Source organism: Leucoraja erinacea, chromosome 4 (assembly GCF_028641065.1).
Source record: "Leucoraja erinacea ecotype New England chromosome 4, Leri_hhj_1, whole genome shotgun sequence".
NCBI lineage: Eukaryota > Metazoa > Chordata > Chondrichthyes > Rajiformes > Rajidae > Leucoraja > Leucoraja erinaceus.
This window is the reverse complement of record NC_073380.1, coordinates 946,496-970,384: the sequence shown is the minus strand read 5'-3', so window position 1 is coordinate 970,384 and position 23,889 is coordinate 946,496. Positions and strand designations below refer to the sequence as shown.

Below are 23,889 nucleotides of genomic sequence, written 5' to 3'. Positions count from 1 at the left end.
ATTATTATATTTATCTGTGTGTATTGCATTTACAAGTAAGAATTTAATTGGTTCATCATTGGTACATATGGCAATTAAACACTCTTGACTTGAGACTTACTGTCTCCGTTAACTAGTGCCAATGCAGGCTTCAACTCAACAATTAAAATCTGCTTTGGTGTGAGTGACTGCCGCACTGGCAGGTCTTAAATGCATAAAACATTTTGTGTGTCTGATGCCCAAACATCTATTACATTTTGCTTGATGACACTAGTCTTATGCATGTCGTAGGTATGAACGGTGCAGACCTAATTGTGTGAAGTATGCTATACTGAATGTTATTGAGCTTTCATTTATACAATCCACAAAATCTGCACAACACCAAATTTCAGCTCACAATTTTAAAAACATACTGCATCTGTGTAAGTAAATGGTGGCAAGTTTGCTATTACATCAGCATGTGCGCACATGTAAAGTGTGCAGGTAAGGGGGCACGTAAATAGGGGGCACGTAAATAGGGGCACCAGTGAATTAGAAGGGCTCACAGGAACTGGGACCTTGCTAAGTGGAAGGGAGTGCAGGGACCAGAGCTCTGAATGGGAAGGGAATGATAGAAATGGGGCTGTGACGTGCGGGAAGGGAGCTTATGACCAGATGCATAATCGTCCAGAATTAATGGGTTATCAGAGTTGTACTTCACAATATGTGTGTAACATTTCAAAGTCTGCATTATACAGAAATATAAATCATAGCCAGCCAATGTCAGCCCACTGTTTCTCCAAAGACCATTTGCCATTTCAGACTGTGTACTATTTTGGATATGATACACTATTTTGGATAATAGAATTGGAAATTCTATTACATGGAGTACATCGATACTGCACTCTGTTGAAAACAGTGTGCAGTATCAATGTACTCACTGTAATAGAATTTGTATCACATGTGTCTGTCTGTTGTTACTGCTCCAGGTTTTCTACAAGATATGGAAGCTAAACATCTTGCAATGTGACTGGGAGGGTGTGTACTCATGACATGTGGCTGTGTTACATGTCTGAGAGTGAGGCGGAAAATATGAATGTTAGAGAAAGAGTCTGAATAAAATAGAGATTGTTGTTTAGTGTGCAGGAGAGGGAGACAATTTGGAGAAGTGTGGGAGAGAGTGCAACAGCTTGGAAATGGGATTTGTTTACTGTATATGTCCAAATAGCTTAGCTCATTAAACATAGAATGCTTCTATGTTTTGGACACTTCACATTAATCTCATATGTCACCCCTTGTTTCATAATGAATCTCATAGACTTCACTTCAGCTTGACTCAATAACACCCTGTGGCTATGCAATGATGCAATAAACAATGTGCTTGGTGCGCCCTGCTCACAGCTGTCAGAATACGGAGACATGAACAGAAATTTCAGGTGTACCCTATGTCAGGCCAGGCTGGCACAGTTTATTCAAGCATCACAATTGTAGTCCTCATTTTCCAGCATGATCCAATTGTTTTGCTGCAGCACTCATGGTTCCACAAAGTTAGCAACATTAAAGGAGCAGTAATTAAGAATTTAAATGTAATTCATGTGATTTCGATAATAGTTAAAAAATGGGATTTCACTGTCAACTATTTATACCTATGAATAAGTGTTGAAATCCATCTTATCTTGTTGGAAGTCGAAATGTGCATATTGTCAATTTTAACAGTAACTAGACCAAGAGGAACCCATTGGGTCCCGTCCCCTCAACGCGCGGTTGCGAGGGGAGGGGGCGGCCTGCAGCGTCACACACACACTAACCAACCTCTCACACACACACACACACTAACCACTTCCCACACACACACACTAACCACCAGAATTGATATCATATTAATATTATTCATTCACTCCTTTTACCCCATGCCCTGCCCTATCCACTCACGCATAGCCCCCAACTCGCAGGCGTGGCTAGAGAGGTAGGAGAATAGAGAGAGAGAGACACACAGGCACAGAGAAGATCAGAGGCACAGAGAAGGACACAGAGGCACACAGAGGGACACAGAGGCACAGAGAGGGACACAGAGGCACAGAGAGGGACACAGAGGCACAGAGAGACACACAGAGGCACAGAGAGGGACACAGAGGCACAGAGAGGGACACACAGAGGCACAGAGAGGGACACAGAGAGGGACACCGGGGCACAGAGAGGGACACAGAGGCACAGAGAGGGACACAGAGAGGGACACAGAGGCACAGAGAGGGACACACAGAGAGGGACACAGAGGCACAGAGAGGGACACAGGGGCACAGAGGCACAGAGAGGGACACAGAGGCACAGAGAGGGACACGGAGGCACAGAGAGGGACACAGAGGCACAGAGAGGGAGACGGAGGCACAGAGAGGGACACCAAGAGTGATGGAGGCACACAGGGGCACAGAGAGGGACACAGAAAGGGACACAGGGGCACAGAGAGGGACACAGGGGCACAGAGAGGGACACAGGGGCACAGAGAGGGACACAGGGGCACAGAGAGGGAGACAGAGGCACAGAGGGGGAGGAGGAGGGACAGAGAGGGACACAGGGGCACAGAGAGGGACACCGAGAGTGATGGAGGCACACAGAGGGACACAGAGAGGCACACGGAGACACAGTGGGGGGGACAGAGGCGCAATGAGGGGGGGCATAGAAGCAGGGGGCCCGGATAGGCAGCATTTGGCATGGAGCCAAGGGGCTTTCCGGGTGTCCGCTGCCTTTTGGGGTGCTGAAGGATTTTATTGAAATGTTACGGCGTATTTTGAGGAGTGGATTAGCGAATGTGCTGTTAGCGAAATGGGCAAAAACACGGTCACAAAGATCATGGCTTTTTATATCAGCGGAACGGAGCTGTAGAATGTTTGTTCTGCAGAAGTTTCTCACACACACACACACACACACGCACGCACACACACACACAGTGGGGGGGCACGGGGGGGGGGGCCACACAGGCAGGTGGGCCTGGATTGGTCGGCATGTGACATTGGGCGGTCAAGCAGCTCGTGAGTCCGGTTTAGATTTTAAAATGAGTGAGTGGGGGTGGGGAAGGATTTTATTTAGAAATGTGTACATAACAATGTCCAAATGTAATGAGGAGTGGATTAGCGAATGTAAAAGTAAAATTGCTAGCGAAATGGAAAAAAACACGAAATTTCAGCATGTGGTTTTGGCCGACCAAGGCCACATCAACTCCCCAAAATATAGCTGAAAATGGAATCTGACAGACACCACACATTCACACACACACTCACACACACTCACACACACACACACACACACACACACCCACACGCCCACCCACACACACTCACCCACACACACACACACACACACACACACACAGTAACACACTCTCACACATATACACACACACACACACACACACACACACACAGGACAGTCTGGTTTTAATATCTCTGCATAGATATGAATGATATGATAGATAGATATGATAGATATGATGTATTCATTGTACTGTATTATATCTGGGATGACAGTGGGTGACAGGAGATGTTCGCGTAAAACTCTATTTAGAGACAAACAGAATTATAGTCTATGGAGGTGTGAGGGGTTATGAGGAAAGGAATTAGAGGCCAAAATTAGTTCAGCCATGATCGTATTGCACACTGAGCAGGCTTGAGGAGCCGCATGGTCTGCTCTGCTTCATAAAAGCTGAGAAATAACAGTAGTAATAAGCCCTTTGGACTCTCACACCTGCTCTACCATTCAAAAAAATTATTTCTGCATTAATCCCAAATCCCCTTAATTGCACCTTTCTATTTTTGACAAAAGCAAATAACAGTTTTTCTACTTTGTATTCCATCACCCACATCCTTCCCCATTTGTCTATGAGCTCCTGAACCCCTTTGTGCATCCTCCTCACATTCTATCTTGCCATCTAGCTTTGCATCAACACACTTTGATATATCTCACCTGATTCCTCTTGCTAAATCATTAATGTAGGTTGTGAACAGCACCAATCCCTGTGCAATGTCCTGTCAAAGGCTCTCATCCTAACAAAGATCTATTCGTTCCTACTTTTACCTTTGTTTACTCACTGCACGCCATCTTATCATCCATGCTTCTCTTATGTGCCAACATACAGAAGCTCCCCGACTTAAATAAGGGTAAAGTCACACAGACCCTTGCATGAGTGAAATGTTAGGGAAGTCAGAAACAAAAGTGCTTCTGCGCATGCATACATTTACTATCCGATGTGGAAACCACAGAGGAGCTCTGATGTGGAGGCCATGGGTGACCTCCAATGCAGGGACCACGTGGGAGCTCCGATGTGGAGACCACAGTGGAGCTCTGACACGGAGACCATCTTGGAGCTCTGATGCAAAGGCCACATGGGAGCTCCGACGTGAGTGTCAGCGGGCTTAAAGAATTGCTCACGTAAATGCGAGTTTATATAAGTCGCTATTATGTATGTCGGGGTGTGCCTGTAGTTGGGGTTTATGACAAGGTTATTGTGATGAAAATACCTAAAGAAATTCAGCACCAAAATATGAACATACACAGTATACTCCCATGAAAGATCCCCCATACCTCGAACAGATGCACATAACACAAAAAAACTACACGCAAGGACTTGTGTTCAAACCATGCACATAGGATGTCATGTGCACTCGGTCATATAGAATGTTCGCTGGTCGGCATGGACTCGATGGGCCGAAAGGCCTGTTTCCACTGTATCTCTAAACTGATAGATAAGGTGCACTGAGTTTTTTACCCAGGGTAGGGAAATCAAAAAATGAGATGAAATATGTTTAAAGTGAGAGGGGCAGATGTAATAACAACTTAGAAACATAGAAACATAGAAATTAGGTGCAGGAGTAGGCCATTCGGCCCTTCGAGCCTGCACCGCCATTCAATATGATCATGGCTGATCATCCAACTCAGTATCCCGTACCTGCCTTCTCTCCATACCCCCTGATCCCCTTAGCCACAAGGGCCACATCTAACTCCCTCTTAAATATAGCCAATGAAGTGGCCTCAACTACCCTCTGTGGCAGAGAGTTCCAGAGATTCACCACTCTCTGCGTGAAAAAAGTTTTTCTCATCTCGGTTTTAAAGGATTTCCCCTTTATCCTTAAGCTGTGACCCCTTGTCCTGGACTTCCCTAACATCGGGAACAATCTTCCTGCATCTAGCCTGTCCAACCCCTTAAGAATTTTGTAAGTTTCTATAAGATCACCTCTCAATCTTCTAAATTCTAGAGAGTATAAACCAAGTCTATCCAGTCTTTCTTCATAAGACAGTCCTGACATCCCAGGACTTGTGGGGCAACGTTTTCTACTCAGAAGGTGGTGGATATTTGGAATGACTGCCAGAAAAGGTAGTTGAAACAGATACCATAAAAGCATTTAAAAGACATTTAGTCAGGTGCAAGGATAAGAAAGGTTTAGAGGGATATGGGCCTAATGTGGATAAAATACTAGCTTAGATGGGGTATCTTGGTCAGCATGTATGAGAAGCAGTATTGCCTGTTTCCATGCTGTATGACTATGATCCTGACTATATAATCATGACCAACAGGGCTTAGGCCAACTACAGGATGGTAGGATTAGGCTGGGAAAGGCTTTTACTCCGGACATTGACACAATGGGCTGAATACTCTCTTGCATCAATTTTTTTTAATGATATGGCATTCGAAAATAAATGTTTCCATTAAAAACAAGATGTAGGTGAATATTTGGATGTTAAGTTCACAATCCCGCCTCTCTGTGAGAATTGGAGTGATTATGGCTGTACATTTGTGTCATGTTCGTCTGCAATAAAATTTCCGTTGGCATCTTACGACTGAGGAAAGCCCAAAAGATTAAATACAGGAATAGATATCAAATTAACAGATAAACAACTTCAGATTGATGCATAAACGTATAATTGACATCAGCTCATTCAGGCAACAATGCGGCACAACAGCACAATATATTGAATTACAACCTAACCATTGGTTAGCTCACTGGAATTTCAGCCACTTTTTATGATATACAGAAAAGACAGAAAATTCTTCCGTTCCCCTGGTTTTATTGCATTAGTTGTACAGAAGCAATTTAGAGAGGATTACACTCAGTACTTACCACAATACCAGTTCTCAGCAGAAGAGAATGGACAGTTTGTGTAACATCTGCTGCATGCAGTAGATTGTGATAGGGATTTTTGTACTTTGTATATCCAACTTCCAGAGCTTCAATTAATGACACAAGGGAGGAAATAGGGATCTGTAAGAAAATAAAAGATCAAATGAACAAAGATCTATTCACTTGTATTATTCATCCTGCTTTATCAATTTAGAAAGCTGAATCCACACTGTTCTGTTGGTGTCCAGTGTTCAGATTAATATAAAGCTGGGGCAATCTCCCATATTTTCTATTAAATCTCAGTGAGTGAAACATGGAAAAAAATCAAAGGAAAAAAAAGAGAAAAGAAAAAATAAGCAAACATGATCATCTTTGAACAAAATTAATTTCTTCTGCTCACATTTTGAATTATAGTTAAATAAACTTCATGAAAAAATTGGCGATGTCGCGTTAATTATGACATTATGGTTCACAAATTCAAAAGCTATAAGCTTCATTTCTAGCGTAGCAAATTCTGAAAATGAATTTGAGAAATCTGTGTACTAAAGTAGATCAATGATGCTAAAACAAATTAGAATCATTAATCTACACACCAACTGGCTTTACATACAGAATTCAGGCTGCTTTCAACAGAATACCATAAACTACGCCAATCCCATTTCCACTGCCAGAAACTGAAAGCAATTAACGGGCACAAAGTCAAGAGTCGAGAGTCAAGAAAGGGTCAAGTGTTTTATTGTCAGATGCCCCAAAATGGAACAATGAAATTCTTACTTCCAGTAGCACAATTGACACGCAAACATAGTACTCCGTAAACATCATTATAAACACCTAAAAATGTTTTATAGCTTATTTGGAGGTTATAGTGTTTTAATAGCCTAGTGCTTATAGTGAGGAACCTGTGCCTGAACATGGACGTTACAGTTTTCAGGCCCCTATATCTTCTTTCTGATGGTAGGAGTGAAATGAGAGCATGGCCAGGGTGGTGTGAGTCTCTGATGATGCTGAACGCCTTTTTGAGGCTGTAATTCCTGTAGATCCCTTCGATGATGGGTAGGTCAGTCAAATGGAATGGACTGGGCGGTAGTCACCACTTTTCGCAATCTTCTTCGTTCCTGGATGAGTGTTCCCGGACCAGGCCGTGATGCAACTAGTCAATGTGCCCTCTACTGTACACCTAAAGAAGTTTAAGAGACATACCAAATCTCCACAATCTTCAAAGGAAATAGAGGCATTGATGGGCTTTCTTAATGATTGCATCAATGTGCTGGTTCCAGGATAGATCTTCAGAGATATGCATGCCCAGGAATTTGAAAATTTGGACTCTCTCCATCACTGTTCCATTGATGAAGACAGCCTGCACTCTGCTTGAAATGCTATGAAACTGAATTTGGTGGCCTGTACTCTGCTTGAAATGCTATGAAACTGAATTTGGTGGCCTGTACTCTGCTTGAAGTTCTATGAAACTGAACTTGGTGGCCTGCACTCTGTCTGGAATGCTATGAAACTGAACTTGGTGGCCTGCATTCTGCCTGAAATACTATGAAACTGAACTTGGTGGCCTGTACTCTGCTTGAAATGCTATGAAACTGAACTTGGTGGCCTGCACTCTGCCTGAAATACTATGAAACTGAACTTGATGGCCTGAACTCTGCTGGAAATGCTATGAAACTGAACTTGGTGGCCTGCACTCTGCTTGAAATGGAATTTCAAGGAATGGCCATGAGTGAACTGCCAGCCCACCAGCCCTGAGTGACTGATCTGCCAGCCCACCAGCCCTGAGTGACTGAGCTGCCAGCCCACCTGCCCTGAGTGACTGAGCTGCCAGCCCACCAGCCCTGAGTGACTGAGCTGCCAGCCCACTAGGTCTGAGTGACTGAGCTGCCAACCCATCAGGCCTGAGTGACTAAGCTGCCAGCCCTAGAATCCATTTGGCCCACAATGTCCATACCACCCTCTGGAAACCAGTCCCTTTGGTCCACAAACACCCACACTAGCACTCCAGAAAGCCCCCCCCCCCCCACTGGCCACCAATATTGGAATTTTTGGAGAGGTGGAATATTGCGTCATGGGACCAGCCCTCCCGTGTGAACCAGGGACCCAATGAGTCCCAGTTAGTCTAGTTTCTAATAAAAAATTTAAAAACATGCTGGAAATCGGAAACAAAAAACAGAAATACCAGAAATTCTCAGCAGAATGGGCAACATCTATGGAAAGAGAAATAGATTTACCATTTCAGGCCATTGTCAGAATTTATGAAAGGTCTTAAACCTTAAACATTAACTCTGCATCTCTTTCAACATATGCTGTCTAATCTACTATCTGTTTTCATTGTTTTCAAGAGCTAAAGAGTGCAGAAAGCTGCTAGTATAAATCAGAAGTTTAAGCACACAATAACAGGTGATTTGGTCATATCTGCAAAACCTTTACCTGTAAAAGTTCCCCAGTTCAAATAATATTTACATAAGTGGCAGCCTACTCGACAGAACACAGTATAAATTGATGTAAAATGTATGGGCTGGGAGATGGAAGACGGGAATACTTAACCTACATTGTTTGTGGATTAGTTAGTTAGTTTTGTTTATTGTCATGTGTACAGTGAAAAGTTTTCTGCACCTGAGGTAGGAAAGGGATGGGGAGTATGTCTTCACTGAATTGGTACAGTTTCAGTGGGTTGTCAAACAAAGGAAATATTTGCAAATTTATTTATAAGCTCATATGGGTAATGAGATGGAAAAGTCTTATTGCAGCTTAAAAATTCGTATTTCATGACCAATGCTAAAATCTGACACTGTGACATTTTTTAAAAAACATACATAAATAATTCCTGGAGTGAGTTGTTCAGTTTGTTACTGAAGATGTTGAGAAATGAAATTCTCTTTTTCTAACATTTGATTATACCTCAGACCTGAAAGATAAATCATTCACCAGAGAGAAAAATATAGATGGGACAGCCAGGACTCTGATAGAAGGACTGGAAAATGCATCAACTGAATTCGGAAAATACACTTATAAATGCAGAATAAATAAAAATCAAAAACAGGCTCACAGTACCAACATTCCGAATAAGTCTATAGATTCAAGATTCAAGATTCAAGATTCAATTTAATTGTCATTTGGACCCCTTGAGGTCCAAACGAAATGCCGTTTCTATAGTTGTACACAATGAATACAGCATATTAAAAAGAGAGCCCTTAAGTAAAACAATGGAAGGAAGCATTTGTTTTGAGCACAGATTACTTTATTTGCAAAGCAGAACACTAATGGTTCCATAAATCTGATGACGTCTTGAATATTTGTTGGCAATATTAAACATATTAAATCTATTATTAACTTGCTCGGTCCATAAATTGACTGCATGATAAGTTGACTGAAGTGATGAGGATTTGCATTCATTCATTTAGTATAGGTCTCCCTGTACAGATTAATTATATTTCTTCTTAATGCACTCCCACTTGCAGGATTGCTAAAATGAAGAGAACATCTTTTAATATCATCCTTGACGTAATAAGTAGCACCCTGCAATAATAGTGAGATTACCTTGGAAATTCCAAAGAAATTTCCATAAAACCAATGGGAGCATTGGTCTTAGTGGAAACTGAAAATGCTGATGTTCCACGATTGAAGAATGCATGCACCATTAAATAAATCTCACTTTATAAACACCTGCACCAATATGATTATACTGTTTAGGTTCCGGGGGCAACAGCCAAAACATATTCTGAGTGATGAACCGTGAAAAGTGATGATTTAGGTTCCACCATAAATCTACAAACACATGACATCACTAAAGATAGATTCTTGTAGTATTACATGTAAACCTTTTTTAGCTGCTCTTTTCCCTGTGTTAAAATATACCTCAGAGAACATCACACTTATACTTACGATATCATTGCAGACAATGTCAAGATCCAGAACACTTTTGGGCAATCAAATATATTTTCTATGGGTTCCTCCAGCACTTAAATGTCACTAACATCGATTCCAATGACCCAAATGTTAAATTTGCATTCATTGAGTCAGCATCATACAACATGGCCCTTCAGACCATCAATCCTCACTTTATTCTCCTAGTTCCTAGTTTACAGAAACCAATTAACCTTGTGAGAGGAAGCCAGAATAGCCAGAGAAAGGATCTGTGTTTAGGGAAAACATGCAAACTTTGAAGGGTGAGAGAAAGAACTACAGATGCTGGTTTAAATCGAAGGTAGACACAAAATGCTGGAGTAATTCAGTGGGTGAGGCAGCATCTCTGGAGGGAAGGAAATGGGCAACGATTCAGCTCGAGACCCTTCTTCAGACTGATGACAGGGGATGGAGCGGGACAAAGATAGAATGTAGGCGGAAGGCGGAGACAATAAGATAAGTGGGGAAAACTGGGAAGGGGAAGGGAATAGAGAGAGAAAGCAACGGCTATCTGAAGTTGTAGTAGTCAATGTTCATACCACTGGGGTGTAAACTACCCAAGCAAAATATGAAGTGCTGTTCCTCCAATTTACAATGGGCCTCACTCTGACAATGGAGGAGGCCCAGGACAGAAAAGTCAAATTGGGAATGGGAGGGGGAGATAAAGTACTGAGCCACTGGGAGATCAGGTAGGTTAAGACGGACTGAGCGGAGGTGTTCAGTAAAACGATCGCCGAGCCTGGGCTTGGTCTCGCCGATGTTGAGAAGTTGACATACCAGGGCATCGGAGATGTCCTCATTCTTTAGGAAACGGGGGTTCCCCTCCTCCATTATAGATGAGGCTCTCACTAGGGTCTCCTCGATATCCAGCAGCTCTGCTCTTACTCCCCCTCCCCCCATTCATAACAAGGACAGAGTCCCCCTTGTCCTCACCTTCCACCCCATCAGCCATCGCATACAGCATATGATCCTCCAACATTGTCATCATCTACAACGGGATCCCACTACTGGCCACATCTTCCCATCTCCATCCCTTTCTGCTTTCCGCAGGGTCCGTTCCCTCATTCTATCCGCCTGCATTCTATCTTTGTCCCGCCCCCTCCCCTGAAATCAGCCTGAAGAACAGTCTTGACCCGAAACGTCGCCCATTCCTTCCCTCCAGAGATGCTGCCTCACCCACTGCAGCATTTTGTGTCTACCTTCGATGCAAACTTTAAACCTAGGACATATTTGCTATGAGACTGCGGTTTGACTAGCTGTGCCACTGTGCCATATTCTTTGGGGCATAGCAGAAAAAAAAATGGGAAGGCAGGCGCTAAGACGGTTTTTCCAGTGTCAAACAAGGTAAGATAATTATCAGATATGGGGATGGTCATTTAAATCTGAGATGTGCAGGAATTATTTCCCTTAGACAGTAGTGGATCTCTCGAAGTCTCAATTTTCTACCTTAAAGTGGTGAGGGGAATAGATTACCAGAAATATTTAAAGTGCAGGTAGATTTAGAGACTAGAATTCACCTTTATTTTCTCAACATTTTATATTGGAAAATGTTAACGACATGTGCACATGATTGTACATTCAAATAAACCAAAAAGTCACACACTAACCTTGAAATGACTAATGAGATCATATCTGGTGAAAAGTTCATAAACAACAAATCTCAGTGTGTGTTCTCCACTGGCCTCATTCAGTGCAAATACATTGAAGGTCCATTTATCTATATTCTGAAAAACAGATGAAAAGAGATTGTTCCATTATGACTCACTTTATCATCGGTATACAGAACAACCTGCAAATCAATTACCTGGTCAACAAAGCCAAAGGAACGTGAAACACAAAATCATATCATAGAACCAGACATTTATGACACAAAAGGGAGCCATTCACCTCTTCATACTGAAAATATGCTCCATCTTCTCATTTCGCAACTCACAGCCTCGAAAGTTAAGAATTGTTTCCCCTACCTTTATGGAAATGAGCCCTAAACCTTCGCTACGAACAGACCGAATCATGGATTCATATAATCATACTGCACGGATGAGGCCATTCGGCCCAATTTGTCCATGCCGACCAAGTTGCCCCATCCAAACTCTTCCCATTTGTATGTACCTGGTCCATACATAGAAACATAGAAACATAGAAAATAGGTTCAGGAGTAGGACATTCGGCCCTTTGAACCAGCACCGCCATTGAATATGATCATGGCTGATCTTGCAGAACCCTGTTCCTGCTTTCTCGAAACTCCTCTAAACCTTTCTTATCCATATACTGCTCAAAATATATTTTCAATGTTATTATTGAATGTGCCTCAATTACATCATCTGGTAATTCATTTCATATACCCTCCAAGTTCCTATTAAAGCCTTCCCTTCTCACCTTAAACCTATATCTCATTAAAGTCCTTGATTCGCCTACACTGGGAAAACGACTGCAGATTCACCCTCAAGAATATTTTGCACCTCAGTAAGATCACCCTTCAGTCTCCTGCGCTTCAAGGAATAAAGTTATAGCCTACCCAGCCTCTACATATAACTCAGGCCTTCGAGACCCGTCAACATTGTCGTAAATCATCTCTGCCAAAAGATTAAAAAATAATATTGCAGGAGATTGAAAGACTATCGATCACAATGCGATGATGCAGCACCAGGGCAAATGACTTGGACAAAATGGAAATACTGAATTTATTCTCAGGTATTAGAAGTGAACTATCAGAGAGGTTTCACTTCCACTTCAGGGATTCACTGGGAAAGACTCAAAGTAACTTGATCATCAGAAGTGAAAGGATAATTATTCTGAACCCACAAGGCATCTATGTGCTGTTGGAGAGAGATAAATGTCCCATTGTTAGGTTAAATGTAAGGACTACATTACTAAGCAATGCAAACACTCCACACTTAAGCAGTGTTTAACTCAAGATGTTTGTGAGACTGGGAAAGAGGAATGGCTCTCAAATGTAAATCTCCAGCAAAACTGGAAATGTATCAAAAAAATAAACACAGAGATATGGGTAGTAGTTCAAAGTAAAAAGTTAGTAAGTGATTCAAAAACAGAACAGGGTTCCTTACAGGGCAGAGGAAGCCTTTTGCTTGTGATCCTTGCAGTATGTGAGATCTACAAATGTTCAGAAAGACTACAAAAGAAAAAAAACCCCGTAGCAACATGAGAACGTTTTCCATGCCTGACAAACAGCTGGAATCATTGCAGAGCACGTCTTGGGTTTCCTGAAGCATACATTTCGGAAATGACAACTCCCTGGTCTTAGAGAATCTGGAATTGTAAATGGGTGGGCGTCCAAAAGGATAGAAATTGCGTTATTCTTAAGTTGTGCATCTCCCTCAAATTTCCCCACAGCATAAGAAACAGGTGAATGACAACATCCTAAAGAAGCTCAGCTCTTAAGACTGCACCATGGGTTGAAGACGGTAAAGAAGAAATAGAGACTACAAATTCAGGAATCACAGACATAGGGTCAGATAGGCATTCCTGTGGGTGTTAATATCAATCTTGCACAGTGTGTTAATTATTCCTCACATCACCGCCTCACAAGACTATGTTGATGGAATGATGAAAGAGGGAGGATTTCAGATTGTTGGGACAATAGGACCAATTCTGAGGTAGAAGGATCTGATCAGGATGGACAGGTTGCACCTTAAGAGGGCTGGATCCATAACCCTTGTGGCATCCTTTCTCATTGTATCTGGATGTGTTATCAACTAACTTTGTATAGGGGATAGGTGTCTTTTATAGGCGTATAAATAATAAGTGGCCATCAGATAAAGGTTGGGCCAATTAGGGATTTATACTATATAGGAACGATAATGGAAAAGCTGGATATGCTTCTATTCTGAATGGGATGCATTATAGGCAGTGTAGCAGTATTGTAGTTTGCAGATGGGCTTGTGTTTACCTGCCAATCCTTCTACAATGTTGACAGTCATAGAGAGTCATGTAGACATATAGCATGGAAACAGGCCCTTCGGTCCAACCTGCCCACATTGACCAACATGTCTCATCTACACTCATCCCACCTGCATGTGTTTGGCCCATATCCCTCTAAACCCATTCTACCCATGTTCCTGGCTAAATGTTTCTAAAACATTTTGATAGTACCTGCCTCAATTACCTCCTCTGGCAGCTTGTACCAACCATCCACGACCCTTTGGGTGAAAAAGTTACCCCTCGGGTTCCTATTAAATCTTTACCCTCTGGAAGGTGACTCTGGACTGTCAAAGCCGCCACAGCCAGACATAAAAACAGCTTTTTTCCACGAGTAGTTTTCTACTCAATAACCAAAAGTCTGTAACATCATTTTGCTCTGGTATTTTATTTCATTCACATGTTTAAACTGTAATGTTTTATTATTAATGTTTTAATGTTTTATAAAAATAATAATAATAAATAATAATTTTATTTATAGAGCACTTTAAAAACAAACATAGCTGCAACAAAGTGCTGTACATCACTAATCATTGACAAAAAAGTTAATACACACCAAAAATAACAATCAAAGGAAATAGTAGGAAAAGACATGTAAAATAAAGAAACATCAAAAACACCACAAACAGAAAGAAGCAAAGCCTCAGGCATGGTCAAAAGCCAGGGAGTACAAATGCGTTTTAACACTGGATTTGAAGATGGACAGTGAGGGGGCCTGTCTGATGTGCAACGGCAGGGTGTTCCAGAGTGCCAGAGCAGCAACAGAGAAGGCTCTATCCCCTCTGAGCCTCCGACTAGACCTCGGTACCTCCAGGAGCAGCTGACCAGCTGACCTGAGGGACCGGGCAGGAGCATATGGGTGGAGCAGCTCAGAGAGGTAAGGCGGGGCGAGCCCATTCAGAGATTTAAAAACAAATAACAGTGTCTTAAAATGAACCCGAAAGTGCACCGGGAGCCAGTGTAGGGAGGCCAGAATTGGCGATATGTGCTCCCTCTTTCGAGTCCCTGTTAAAAGGTGAGCAGCAGCATTCTGAACCAACTGGAGACGAGCCAGTGAAGAACGAGCAACACCAAAATAGAGCGCGTTACAGTAATCCAGCCTAGATGTAATAAAGGCATGGATTACTGTCTCAAAATGCTGCCGCTCGAGAATGGGCTTCACCTTCGCCAGCTTCCTTAGGTGAAAGAAGCTGGACCACCGCGCATATTTGGCAATCTAATTTAAAGTCACTGTCCATCCTAAAACCCAGGTTCACAACTGTTGGCTTCACGTACCTTGACAATGGACCTAAATCAACAAATGGAGGTTCACGGCAGCCATTGGGATCAAATAAAATCTCCTCTGTCTTCTTTTCATTAAATCCAAGAAAGTTTAGGGCCAACCAGGACTTAATGTCATCAAGACAAGACAGAAGTGATTTTACAGAAAAGGCATCTTCCCCCCTCAGCGGCAAATAAAGCTGGGTATCATCTGCATAACAGTGGAAGGAGATGCCATGCTTTCTAAGGATGGAACCCAGAGGAAGTATGTACTGCGAGAAAAGCAGGGGCCCCAGAATCGAACCCTGTGGAACCCCATATGACAGGGGAGCGGAAGAGGATTCAAACCCAGCAAGGCTAACACACATGGTTCTGCCCGCCAGAAAGGACCTGAACCATCCCAGGGCACTGCCGCAGATGCCCACTAACTGCTGTAGCCGAGATAATAAGATATTATGGTCCACCATATCAAAGGCGGCAGACAAATCCAGCAGGACAAGAACCACACAATCCCCAGAATCATTAGCCAGGAGGATATCGTTAAAAACCCTTAGCAATGCTGACTCCGTGTTGTGCGTGGTTTTAAATCCAGACTGGAAGATCTCCCGAATATCATGCTCCTCCAGGAATAGTTTTAGCTGAGCATAAACAACTCTCTCCAGTAATTTAGAAATAAAAGGCAATTTCGAGATGGGTCTAAAATTGGCCAGAACAGATTGATCCAGGCCAGGTTTTAATGTGTCATTCTCAATTGTTACTGCATGTCGTGTTGTTCCTTGCGAGCGGAGCACTAAGGCAAATTCCTTGTATGTGTACATACTTGGCCAATAAACTTATTCATTCATTCATGCATTTATTCATTCATTTCCCCTTCACTCTAATCCTATGTCCTTGAGCTATGTCCTTCCCGATTCCCCTACTCTGGGCAAGTGACTCTGTGCGTCTAGCTGATCTATACCTTTCATACCTTTTATACTGTTCTTTGTACACCTCTATAAGATCACCCCTTATCCTCCTGCGCTCCAAAGAATAGAATCTTAGCCTGCTCAACCTCTCTCAATAGCTAAGGCCCTTGAGTCCTACCAACAACCTCATAAATCTTCTCTGCACTCTTCAGCTTGATAACATCTTTCCTATAACATTGTGCCTAGAATGGAACACAGCACTCTAAATGCGGCCTCACCAACGTCTTATATAACTGCAACATGACGTCCCAACTTCTATGCTCAATATTCTTGATGAATAATAATAATAATAAATTTTATTTATGGGCGCCTTTCAAGAGTCTCAAGGACACAAAAATTTAGCAGGTAGAGGAAAAACATGTAAGGGGAATGAAATAAATAGTAGAGACATGACTAGTATACAAAGTAAAGACAGAATACAAGGTCAATGTGCCAAAAGTCTTTTTTATTACCCTATCTAAATTTTCTTACTCTCACCAGCCAATTATACTTTAATACTTTTGATCTTCCTGATTATGTCAATATACAAGTGCCATGGGCAATCATCCAGACAATCAGAAGAGATGTAAAATGGGTTGCTTATTTGTTGTCACCCATTTTGAACTATTGCAGAAAATTAAAACTATTCAATAATACGTTTCCTAACTTTCTATATACACATTTGAAGCTCTAGTATTTCCTGAAAATAAGAAAATTGGGTCCATAAAGCTGACCATGTCATTATTTCTCATATATTTACTGTAGACAGAAATCGTAATCTATAACAGACACAAAATAAATCAAAATCTAGGCACACTTAAAATTTAGTTTTAAGCTCTTAGCTTCATTCAGCTGAAAAGAAAATTAGGCAAACAGGTCTGAACAGTGTGTAGACACAAGGAACGGCAGGTACTACACCATGCTTGCATTCATCATAACTTTCCAGTGTTTAAATTAAATTCATAATAGATGAAAGACTGCAAGTGAATATCTGTGTCCAAATCTATTATCTGCCTTCTGGTAAATTAATGCACCAAACTTCAAAAGGATAAAGTCATAAAGTTTGCTTCTTAAGATTAGGTGATTGCTATAGAATAAAAAATAAAGGCTTAAAAAGTACCTTCAACGCATCAATGGCAGAAGGTGGGTAGCTTAGTCCAACCATATTTGACGTCCGGCGATACATTCTGTTCAGGAGCAGTTTAGAAAACATAGAATTAGTGTAATTACAGCAGATTTGTATTAAAAACAATGGTCAGTGAGATAAAATGAACTAATGGACTTGTCAAGATGAATTCAGAGGCTGTGCCTATTACTGTTAGAATCTACTCCTGGAGGAAACTGTTTCTCTCTATCTGTCCTGTGAAACTCATTTATATACATAATTATTTTTTAAATGTAGTTGCTGGAAATTTGAAATAAAAATAGAAAATGTTTGAAAAACTCAAGTCAGGTAGCATGTGTGGAAAGGGAAACAAATAACTTTTCAGGTCCAGGACCCTTCATCAGATTCATTTAAATCTTAAATGCCTCATTAAGATAATTTCTCATTCTTCTAAATTGCAGAGAGTATGGCCAATCTTGCTCAATTATCTTCATAATATCACCCCACTCTTACAGAAATTGATACGGTGAATCAACACTGCATTGACTCCAAGGTATTTTCGTTATAAATGTTCAGAGAGCAGAAGTGCCCATAAAATTCCAAATGAGGCATCAGTTAAGTCCTGTAAACCTGAGAGAGATGTCTTTATTTTTGCACTTCTACCCCTTGCAACAAGAACAGCATCACATTTGCTTAATTCACCTACATATTTATGTTCCATGTGTCAAGCATACTCATACCAAGAAGCCTTGAAATATGAAGACGTATTTTTTTTTTAACACATTTATAAAGTATGCTGTTCTTCTATTCATCCCACATTTTCCCAAATTATAATTCATCTGCCACTCCCCTTGCTTAACTGTCTATATTGAAATCACTCCCCTTGCTTAAACTGTCTATATTTCTGTGCACAATTTGTCTCATCACCACTGTTTACTTTTCCACTGAAATTTATCTCATCAGCAAAGGTATTGTGCTGTGTCTTCTCATCGGTCATTAATACCCGAGGAATGCCCAAGGAGCCAGTATTAATCCTGTGGCACCCCATTAGTAATTGTCGGACAGACTGAGAAAGACCATCATGGAAGAATATCAAATCACTTCTGTCATGTCTTGAGGACATTAAATCCTGGATGGCCTTAAACTTTCTAGGATTTAATGAAAAGAAGACAGAGGTGATATTGTTTGGCCCCAATGGCTGCCGTGAACCTCCCTTTGTTGACTTGGGTCCACTGGCATTGTACGTAAAGCCAACAGTTTTAAACCTGGGTTTTAGGATGGACAGTGATTTTAAACTAGATCATCAAATAGGCGCTGTGGTTAAGTCCAGCTTCTTTCACCTAAGGAAGCTGGCAAAGGTGAAGCCCATTCTCGAGCGGCAGCATTTTGAAACAGTAATCCATGCCTTTATTACATCTAGGCTGGATTACTGTAACGCACTCTACTTTAGAGTTGCACGATCTTCACAGGCTCGTCTCCAGTTAGTTCAAAATGCTGCCGCTCGCCTTTTAACTGGAACTCGAAAGTGGGAGCACATAACGCCAATTCTGACCTCCCTCCACTGGCTCCCCGTGCACTTCCGAGTTCATTTAAAAATTATTTTATTTGTTTTTAAATCTCTAAATGGGCTCGCCCCGCCCTACCTCTCTGAACTGCTCCACCCATACGCTCCTGCCCGGTGCCTCAGGTCAGCTGATCAGCTGCTCCTTGAGGTACCGAGGTCTAAGCGGAAGCTCAGAGGGGATAGAGCCTTCTCTGTTGCTGCTCCGGCACTGTGGAACACCCTGCCGTTGCACATCAGCCAGGCCCCCTCACAGTCCATCTTCAAAACCAGTATTAAAACACATTTATATTCCTTGGCTTTTGACCCTGCTTGAGACTTTGCTAATGTTTTTAATGCTTTTAATGTTTTTAATTTTTATTGTTTTTACTCTTTCGTTTAATGTTTGTATTGTCATGTAATAATTTCTTGTCCATGATCAGTCATGTACAGCACTTTGTTGCAACTGTGGTTGTTTTAAAGTTGTTCTATAAATAAAGTTATTATTATTATTATTAATATGCGTACAGTTGATGAACGTCTGGATCTTTGGAGAGGCTAATCATTAAATAAATGGTTACATCACAAAAGGTAGCTATTCAATCCATCAAAGCTGTACTAGTAGTAGGAAAGACCAATCTCCCAACCTACCTCTTTACGGCACTTGCACTCTTTTTTTTAATCTGCACTTTCTCTCTAGCAGTAACACTAATCTGCCCTCTGCTTTCTTTTTTCCGCACCACTGTTTGTGCTCATATATGGTACGATCCACCTGGATAGCACTCAAAACAAACGTTTTTCATTATATTTCAATACACACACCGATACAGATTCATTCCCAGAGCTATAGTGGCTCTGAACCGGCCCTGCTGAGTGCCCTCCCATCCCACCTGGACTGTCTCCCTCAGATGGTCACGTCGCACAGTTTATTTATTTTTTTATTTTTTGACATCGGTTGGAAGCTGTATACCAAATCTTGTTGCACTGATGTGCAATGACAATAAAATATATTATTATTATTATTATTATTATTATTATTATTATTATTATTATTATTATTATTATTATTATATACCAATGCCAATCTGGCTATTCCCAATTCTCCCATAGCCCTGTTAATGCTTTCCTTTCAGGTACTTTTCCGGGTCCCAAATCAATGTTACAGTTTAATCTGTCTCCAATTCAATCACTGACAATGTGTTTCATGCTCGAGTTAAATAAATAAATTCAATTTTCTTCCAATTACCTTAATTCATTCCCCCTCATCCTTGAAGTATTTTGATAAACCTCTTTTGCATCTTCTGTAAAGTCTTCACTGCTTTCCCAAAGTATGGGGCCCACATAGAATACTGGCAAATCCATTGTGTAGTAACAGTTTATCAGGGCTCCCTTGCTCAAGCATTCCATGCCTCTGTTTATAAGGCCTCTGTTCAGAATGCATTTTTAAACACTTTCTCAACTTGTTATTGCATTTAACATGATAAGACCTCTCTCTTTTAGAATCGTGTTTTTTGGTTTATTCTCTCTCTTCTCAATCTTCATCCCAATTGATAACATATTGCATTTCCCAGTATTACATTTCATTTACCACATTATCACATATTCCAGCAGTCTGTCCATATCACTGTTAAACCTCCCTTTATCACTCTCACAATTTACTGTTTCCATGATTTGCGGTACCTGAATTATCTTCTTTGCGACCAAGTACAAATTATTAATATGCATTAAGAAAAGCAAAAACCCCTGGAGAACTTCACTTTATATTTTATTATTGTCACATGTACCGAGATAACTTTGTTTTCATGGTGTGCAGACAAATCATATCAACCTGAGTACATCAGGTAATGCTAAAGTGAAAATGGAGATAGAAAAGTGTAAGAGCTGCAACAAGGTAGGTTGGAAATCCATCCTTGGTATATAAAAGGTCCATTCAAGAGTCTGATAACAGTATGAAAGAAGCTGTTCTTGAATCTGCTAGTACGTGCTTTCAAGCTTTTATAACTGCTGAGTGGGTGAGGTGAGTAGAGAGAATGACCGAGGTGTGAGTGATCTTTGATTATGTTCAAGAAAGAACTGCAAATGCTGGAATACCACCAGGGGCTCCATATGATGGCAGCCTCTGCCGACAGTGTCTGTTTTTTCACCCTTTTTGATATTTTTAGCCTGTTTAAAAAGTATGTTTTGTAGGTTTCTTAGCCTTTTTATGTGGGGGAGGTGGGGAGGGTAAGGGGGGAAACCGTTTCTCAGTCACTTCCTGGCGAGGATGCGACTATTCTCCAAGTCGTATTGCACATTCTCTTGTGCAATTATAGCTTTCCTGTAATGTGGTGAACAGAACCATGTATAACACTTAGGCTGTGGCCTCACAGGCATATAATTATAGCATGACCTCCCTGGTTAAATATACTGTGCCTAAGCTAACCTAGGGAAGCATTTGTAACTATGTTATTGACATTGCTACATTACAAAATCTGTGGACATACCCTCTAGCACCTCCATGTTCCACTTCGATTCTCAAATGCTGCCATTTAACGTAATTTCCCTGCCTTAATGTACCTCTCCTGCTGATTCTCTCGATTAAATACTATTGATATTTTCCTGCCAAACTGACCAAATTATTTGAATCTTCCTGACGTCTAATGCTTTTTGCCATTGTCCTTCACGTGGCCAATTTTTGTATAACCTACAAATGTTTTTATCATAACCACAAACACAAGTCTATCTCATTAACCATACACCAAAATGGGAATAAGTAATGAATCCTGTGGAATGTCATGGCAACAGCTCACAAGAGCACCAGTAATCGCTCTGCTGCCTGCCATTGAAATAGCTTTGGATCCAAGTTGACATCTTGCCCTAGATCCCATTCTTTACCTTCTTGGTCAGTCAACCTTGTCAAAAATCTTGCTGAAATCCACTATGCTTTTTTTGACCTACCTTGTTATCTCCTCAAAAAAATCAATCCTATTAGTCAGACATGACCTTCTCTTAACAAATCTATCTTGGCCGTGGTTGATGAATCTGTGTCCTTCCATATGAATGTTATGCTGCCTCCCAGGACGAATTCCAATAACTGGGCCACCACAGACACAATGTGTGCATTCCTCCAATCTTCCAGCACTGCTCTTATAACTAGACTTGATTGAGGAGATCCATGAAGAGGCATTGCCAGACATTTATTTTTTGAGCATGTTGACATTTTTTAATCTAAAACAGCATATTAACAAAACACCAAGACAAGAACACTTAAACTAAAAAATATATGGAATTCATGGAAGCTTTCCATACCTTTCAACAAATATCCCTGCCTGCACTGCATGGACAATGCTGCGGAATCTTGGCTTCTCTTCCGTTCTCTTCAGCATCATTCCCATCTGTCTTGTAAATGTGGAGGCCAACCAGTCACGGACCTCGGACGGAATAGAGTCAGACTGGATGTCGCTGAGTTCATCTTCTGTATCCAGCAGACGGCTGCGTTTAAAAGATTCAATGTTGTACACATGTTTTTTAAATACCCAAGTAAAAGCTAATACATGCAAAACCTTTCTCTTTTTAAATGATCTTTTTGGTGTGAATAGTCTTTGAAGCATTAATCTCCATATATATATATATTTCTCAATATTGGTACAACATATGGGAATGCAAGATATCACATTAGGTTGTGGCAGATCTCTGCAGTTTCCTTGGACCAATCCTTTTTCCTCTTCAAGCACATGCCCAATCAATATGCCCAATATCCTGAGTGTGGTAGTATAAAATCAACCATTTGCTATGCAACATACAACTGTGAGTTTGTCTATTTCGACATAAATATCAATGATTTCCTGGTTACAGTTCACATGTCTAATGAATATTAACAAACCAAAAGTTCAATTACAATAATTCTTTACATTATTTATGCATGTACTGCCCAGTTTTTGCTTTTTAGTCTAGTGTGCAGAATTCCTTGCATATTGTGTCCACTATTGAGTCAGACTACAAGGTGACCCTGTAGCTGCTGAGATGTCAGTAAATTCTAACATTGAAACAAATTAACTTGAATCTGCAGATCAACCAACATTGAAAATGTTTAAATGACAGTAATACTCTGTAGGCTCAGCGTGGAGTAGCATTGTTACTGTTAATGTAGTGGCAGCTCATAGCACTTGAGGTGCATTCTCAGTTCCATCCCACTGGGAGAAACCTCTTCGCAAATCTGAAGGGGCAGTCACAAGATTTGGAAGCACAGATGATGTAGTGGTGAAAAACCACAGGATATTTATGACTATCATCTGCAACTGCTAACTACATAAAAACAAAATTTGCACACTGCATAATTCACCCTCTGGCAGAATGTGATATATGAGTAATTGGGCAGTGGCACCCAAAGAAGCCTGTAAAACAGATGATCAATATTGCATGCATTTGAAACTGGTACCTGCTAACCGTGAGTGATCTGATCAAGCAAGACAGCAAAAATGCAGGCGTGTAAGGGTATTTCAAAGTTATTTTCACAGAAAGCCCTTGAGGAGGAAATCAAACTGTCCAATCTACTTAAATTTACCACATCATTGTCACTTTTGGTATTCAGAGCAGCTGAAGTAGGAAGTCCTCAAGATATTCTTGTGACTTAGATCAGAAGAGAAAGTAAACATTGGGCGGAACTTTTCACTCAAAACCATCAACCAAAAATTGATGGCGAGCAGCATTGAAACAGGCAATTCTGCAACAGTGCTATGATTCTGGTGGCAGCTGTCCTTTCAAACTAAAATGTCCTGCTGAGGGAAAACTGTACCAAGTGTGTACCCTTAATCAGACGTGCATCAAAACTCATCAGTACATGTTGTGAGTGTTGAACTAATGCAAACACAATCAAAGGGAGATTCAGGGGTGGTGACGGGACTGAGAGCTTGAGGTACATGGAGAACATGGATAGGTTGGGACTCTTTTCCTGGAGTGAAGGAGGCTGAGGAGTAACATTATGGAAATTTACAAACATAAGAGGCATGAATAAAGTGAATGGTCACAGTCTTTGCCCAAACTAGAGGACATGGGCACAATGTGAGAGGGAAAAGATTTAAAGGGGACCTGGGGGACATGATTTTCACAAATATTTGTACAGATTCAAGGGCAAGAAAGGTTTAGCGGGAC

General features: G+C 41.2%; 1 protein-coding gene across 1 annotated transcript in view; it reads right to left on the bottom strand.

Annotated features, from left to right (window-relative positions):
* Positions 1-23,889, bottom strand: part of LOC129696083 (dual specificity calcium/calmodulin-dependent 3',5'-cyclic nucleotide phosphodiesterase 1A-like) — a 254,836-nt gene that overhangs the window by 91,719 nt on the left and 139,228 nt on the right. Inside the window, exons 4-7 of the mRNA XM_055633493.1 lie at positions 22,048-22,230; positions 17,235-17,301; positions 11,582-11,698; positions 6,069-6,209 (exon numbers count right to left, since the gene is read on the bottom strand). Of these exons, the coding sequence (XP_055489468.1) occupies positions 6,069-6,209; positions 11,582-11,698; positions 17,235-17,301; positions 22,048-22,230 (508 nt within the window). The remainder of the gene's footprint in view (positions 1-6,068; positions 6,210-11,581; positions 11,699-17,234; positions 17,302-22,047; positions 22,231-23,889) is intronic.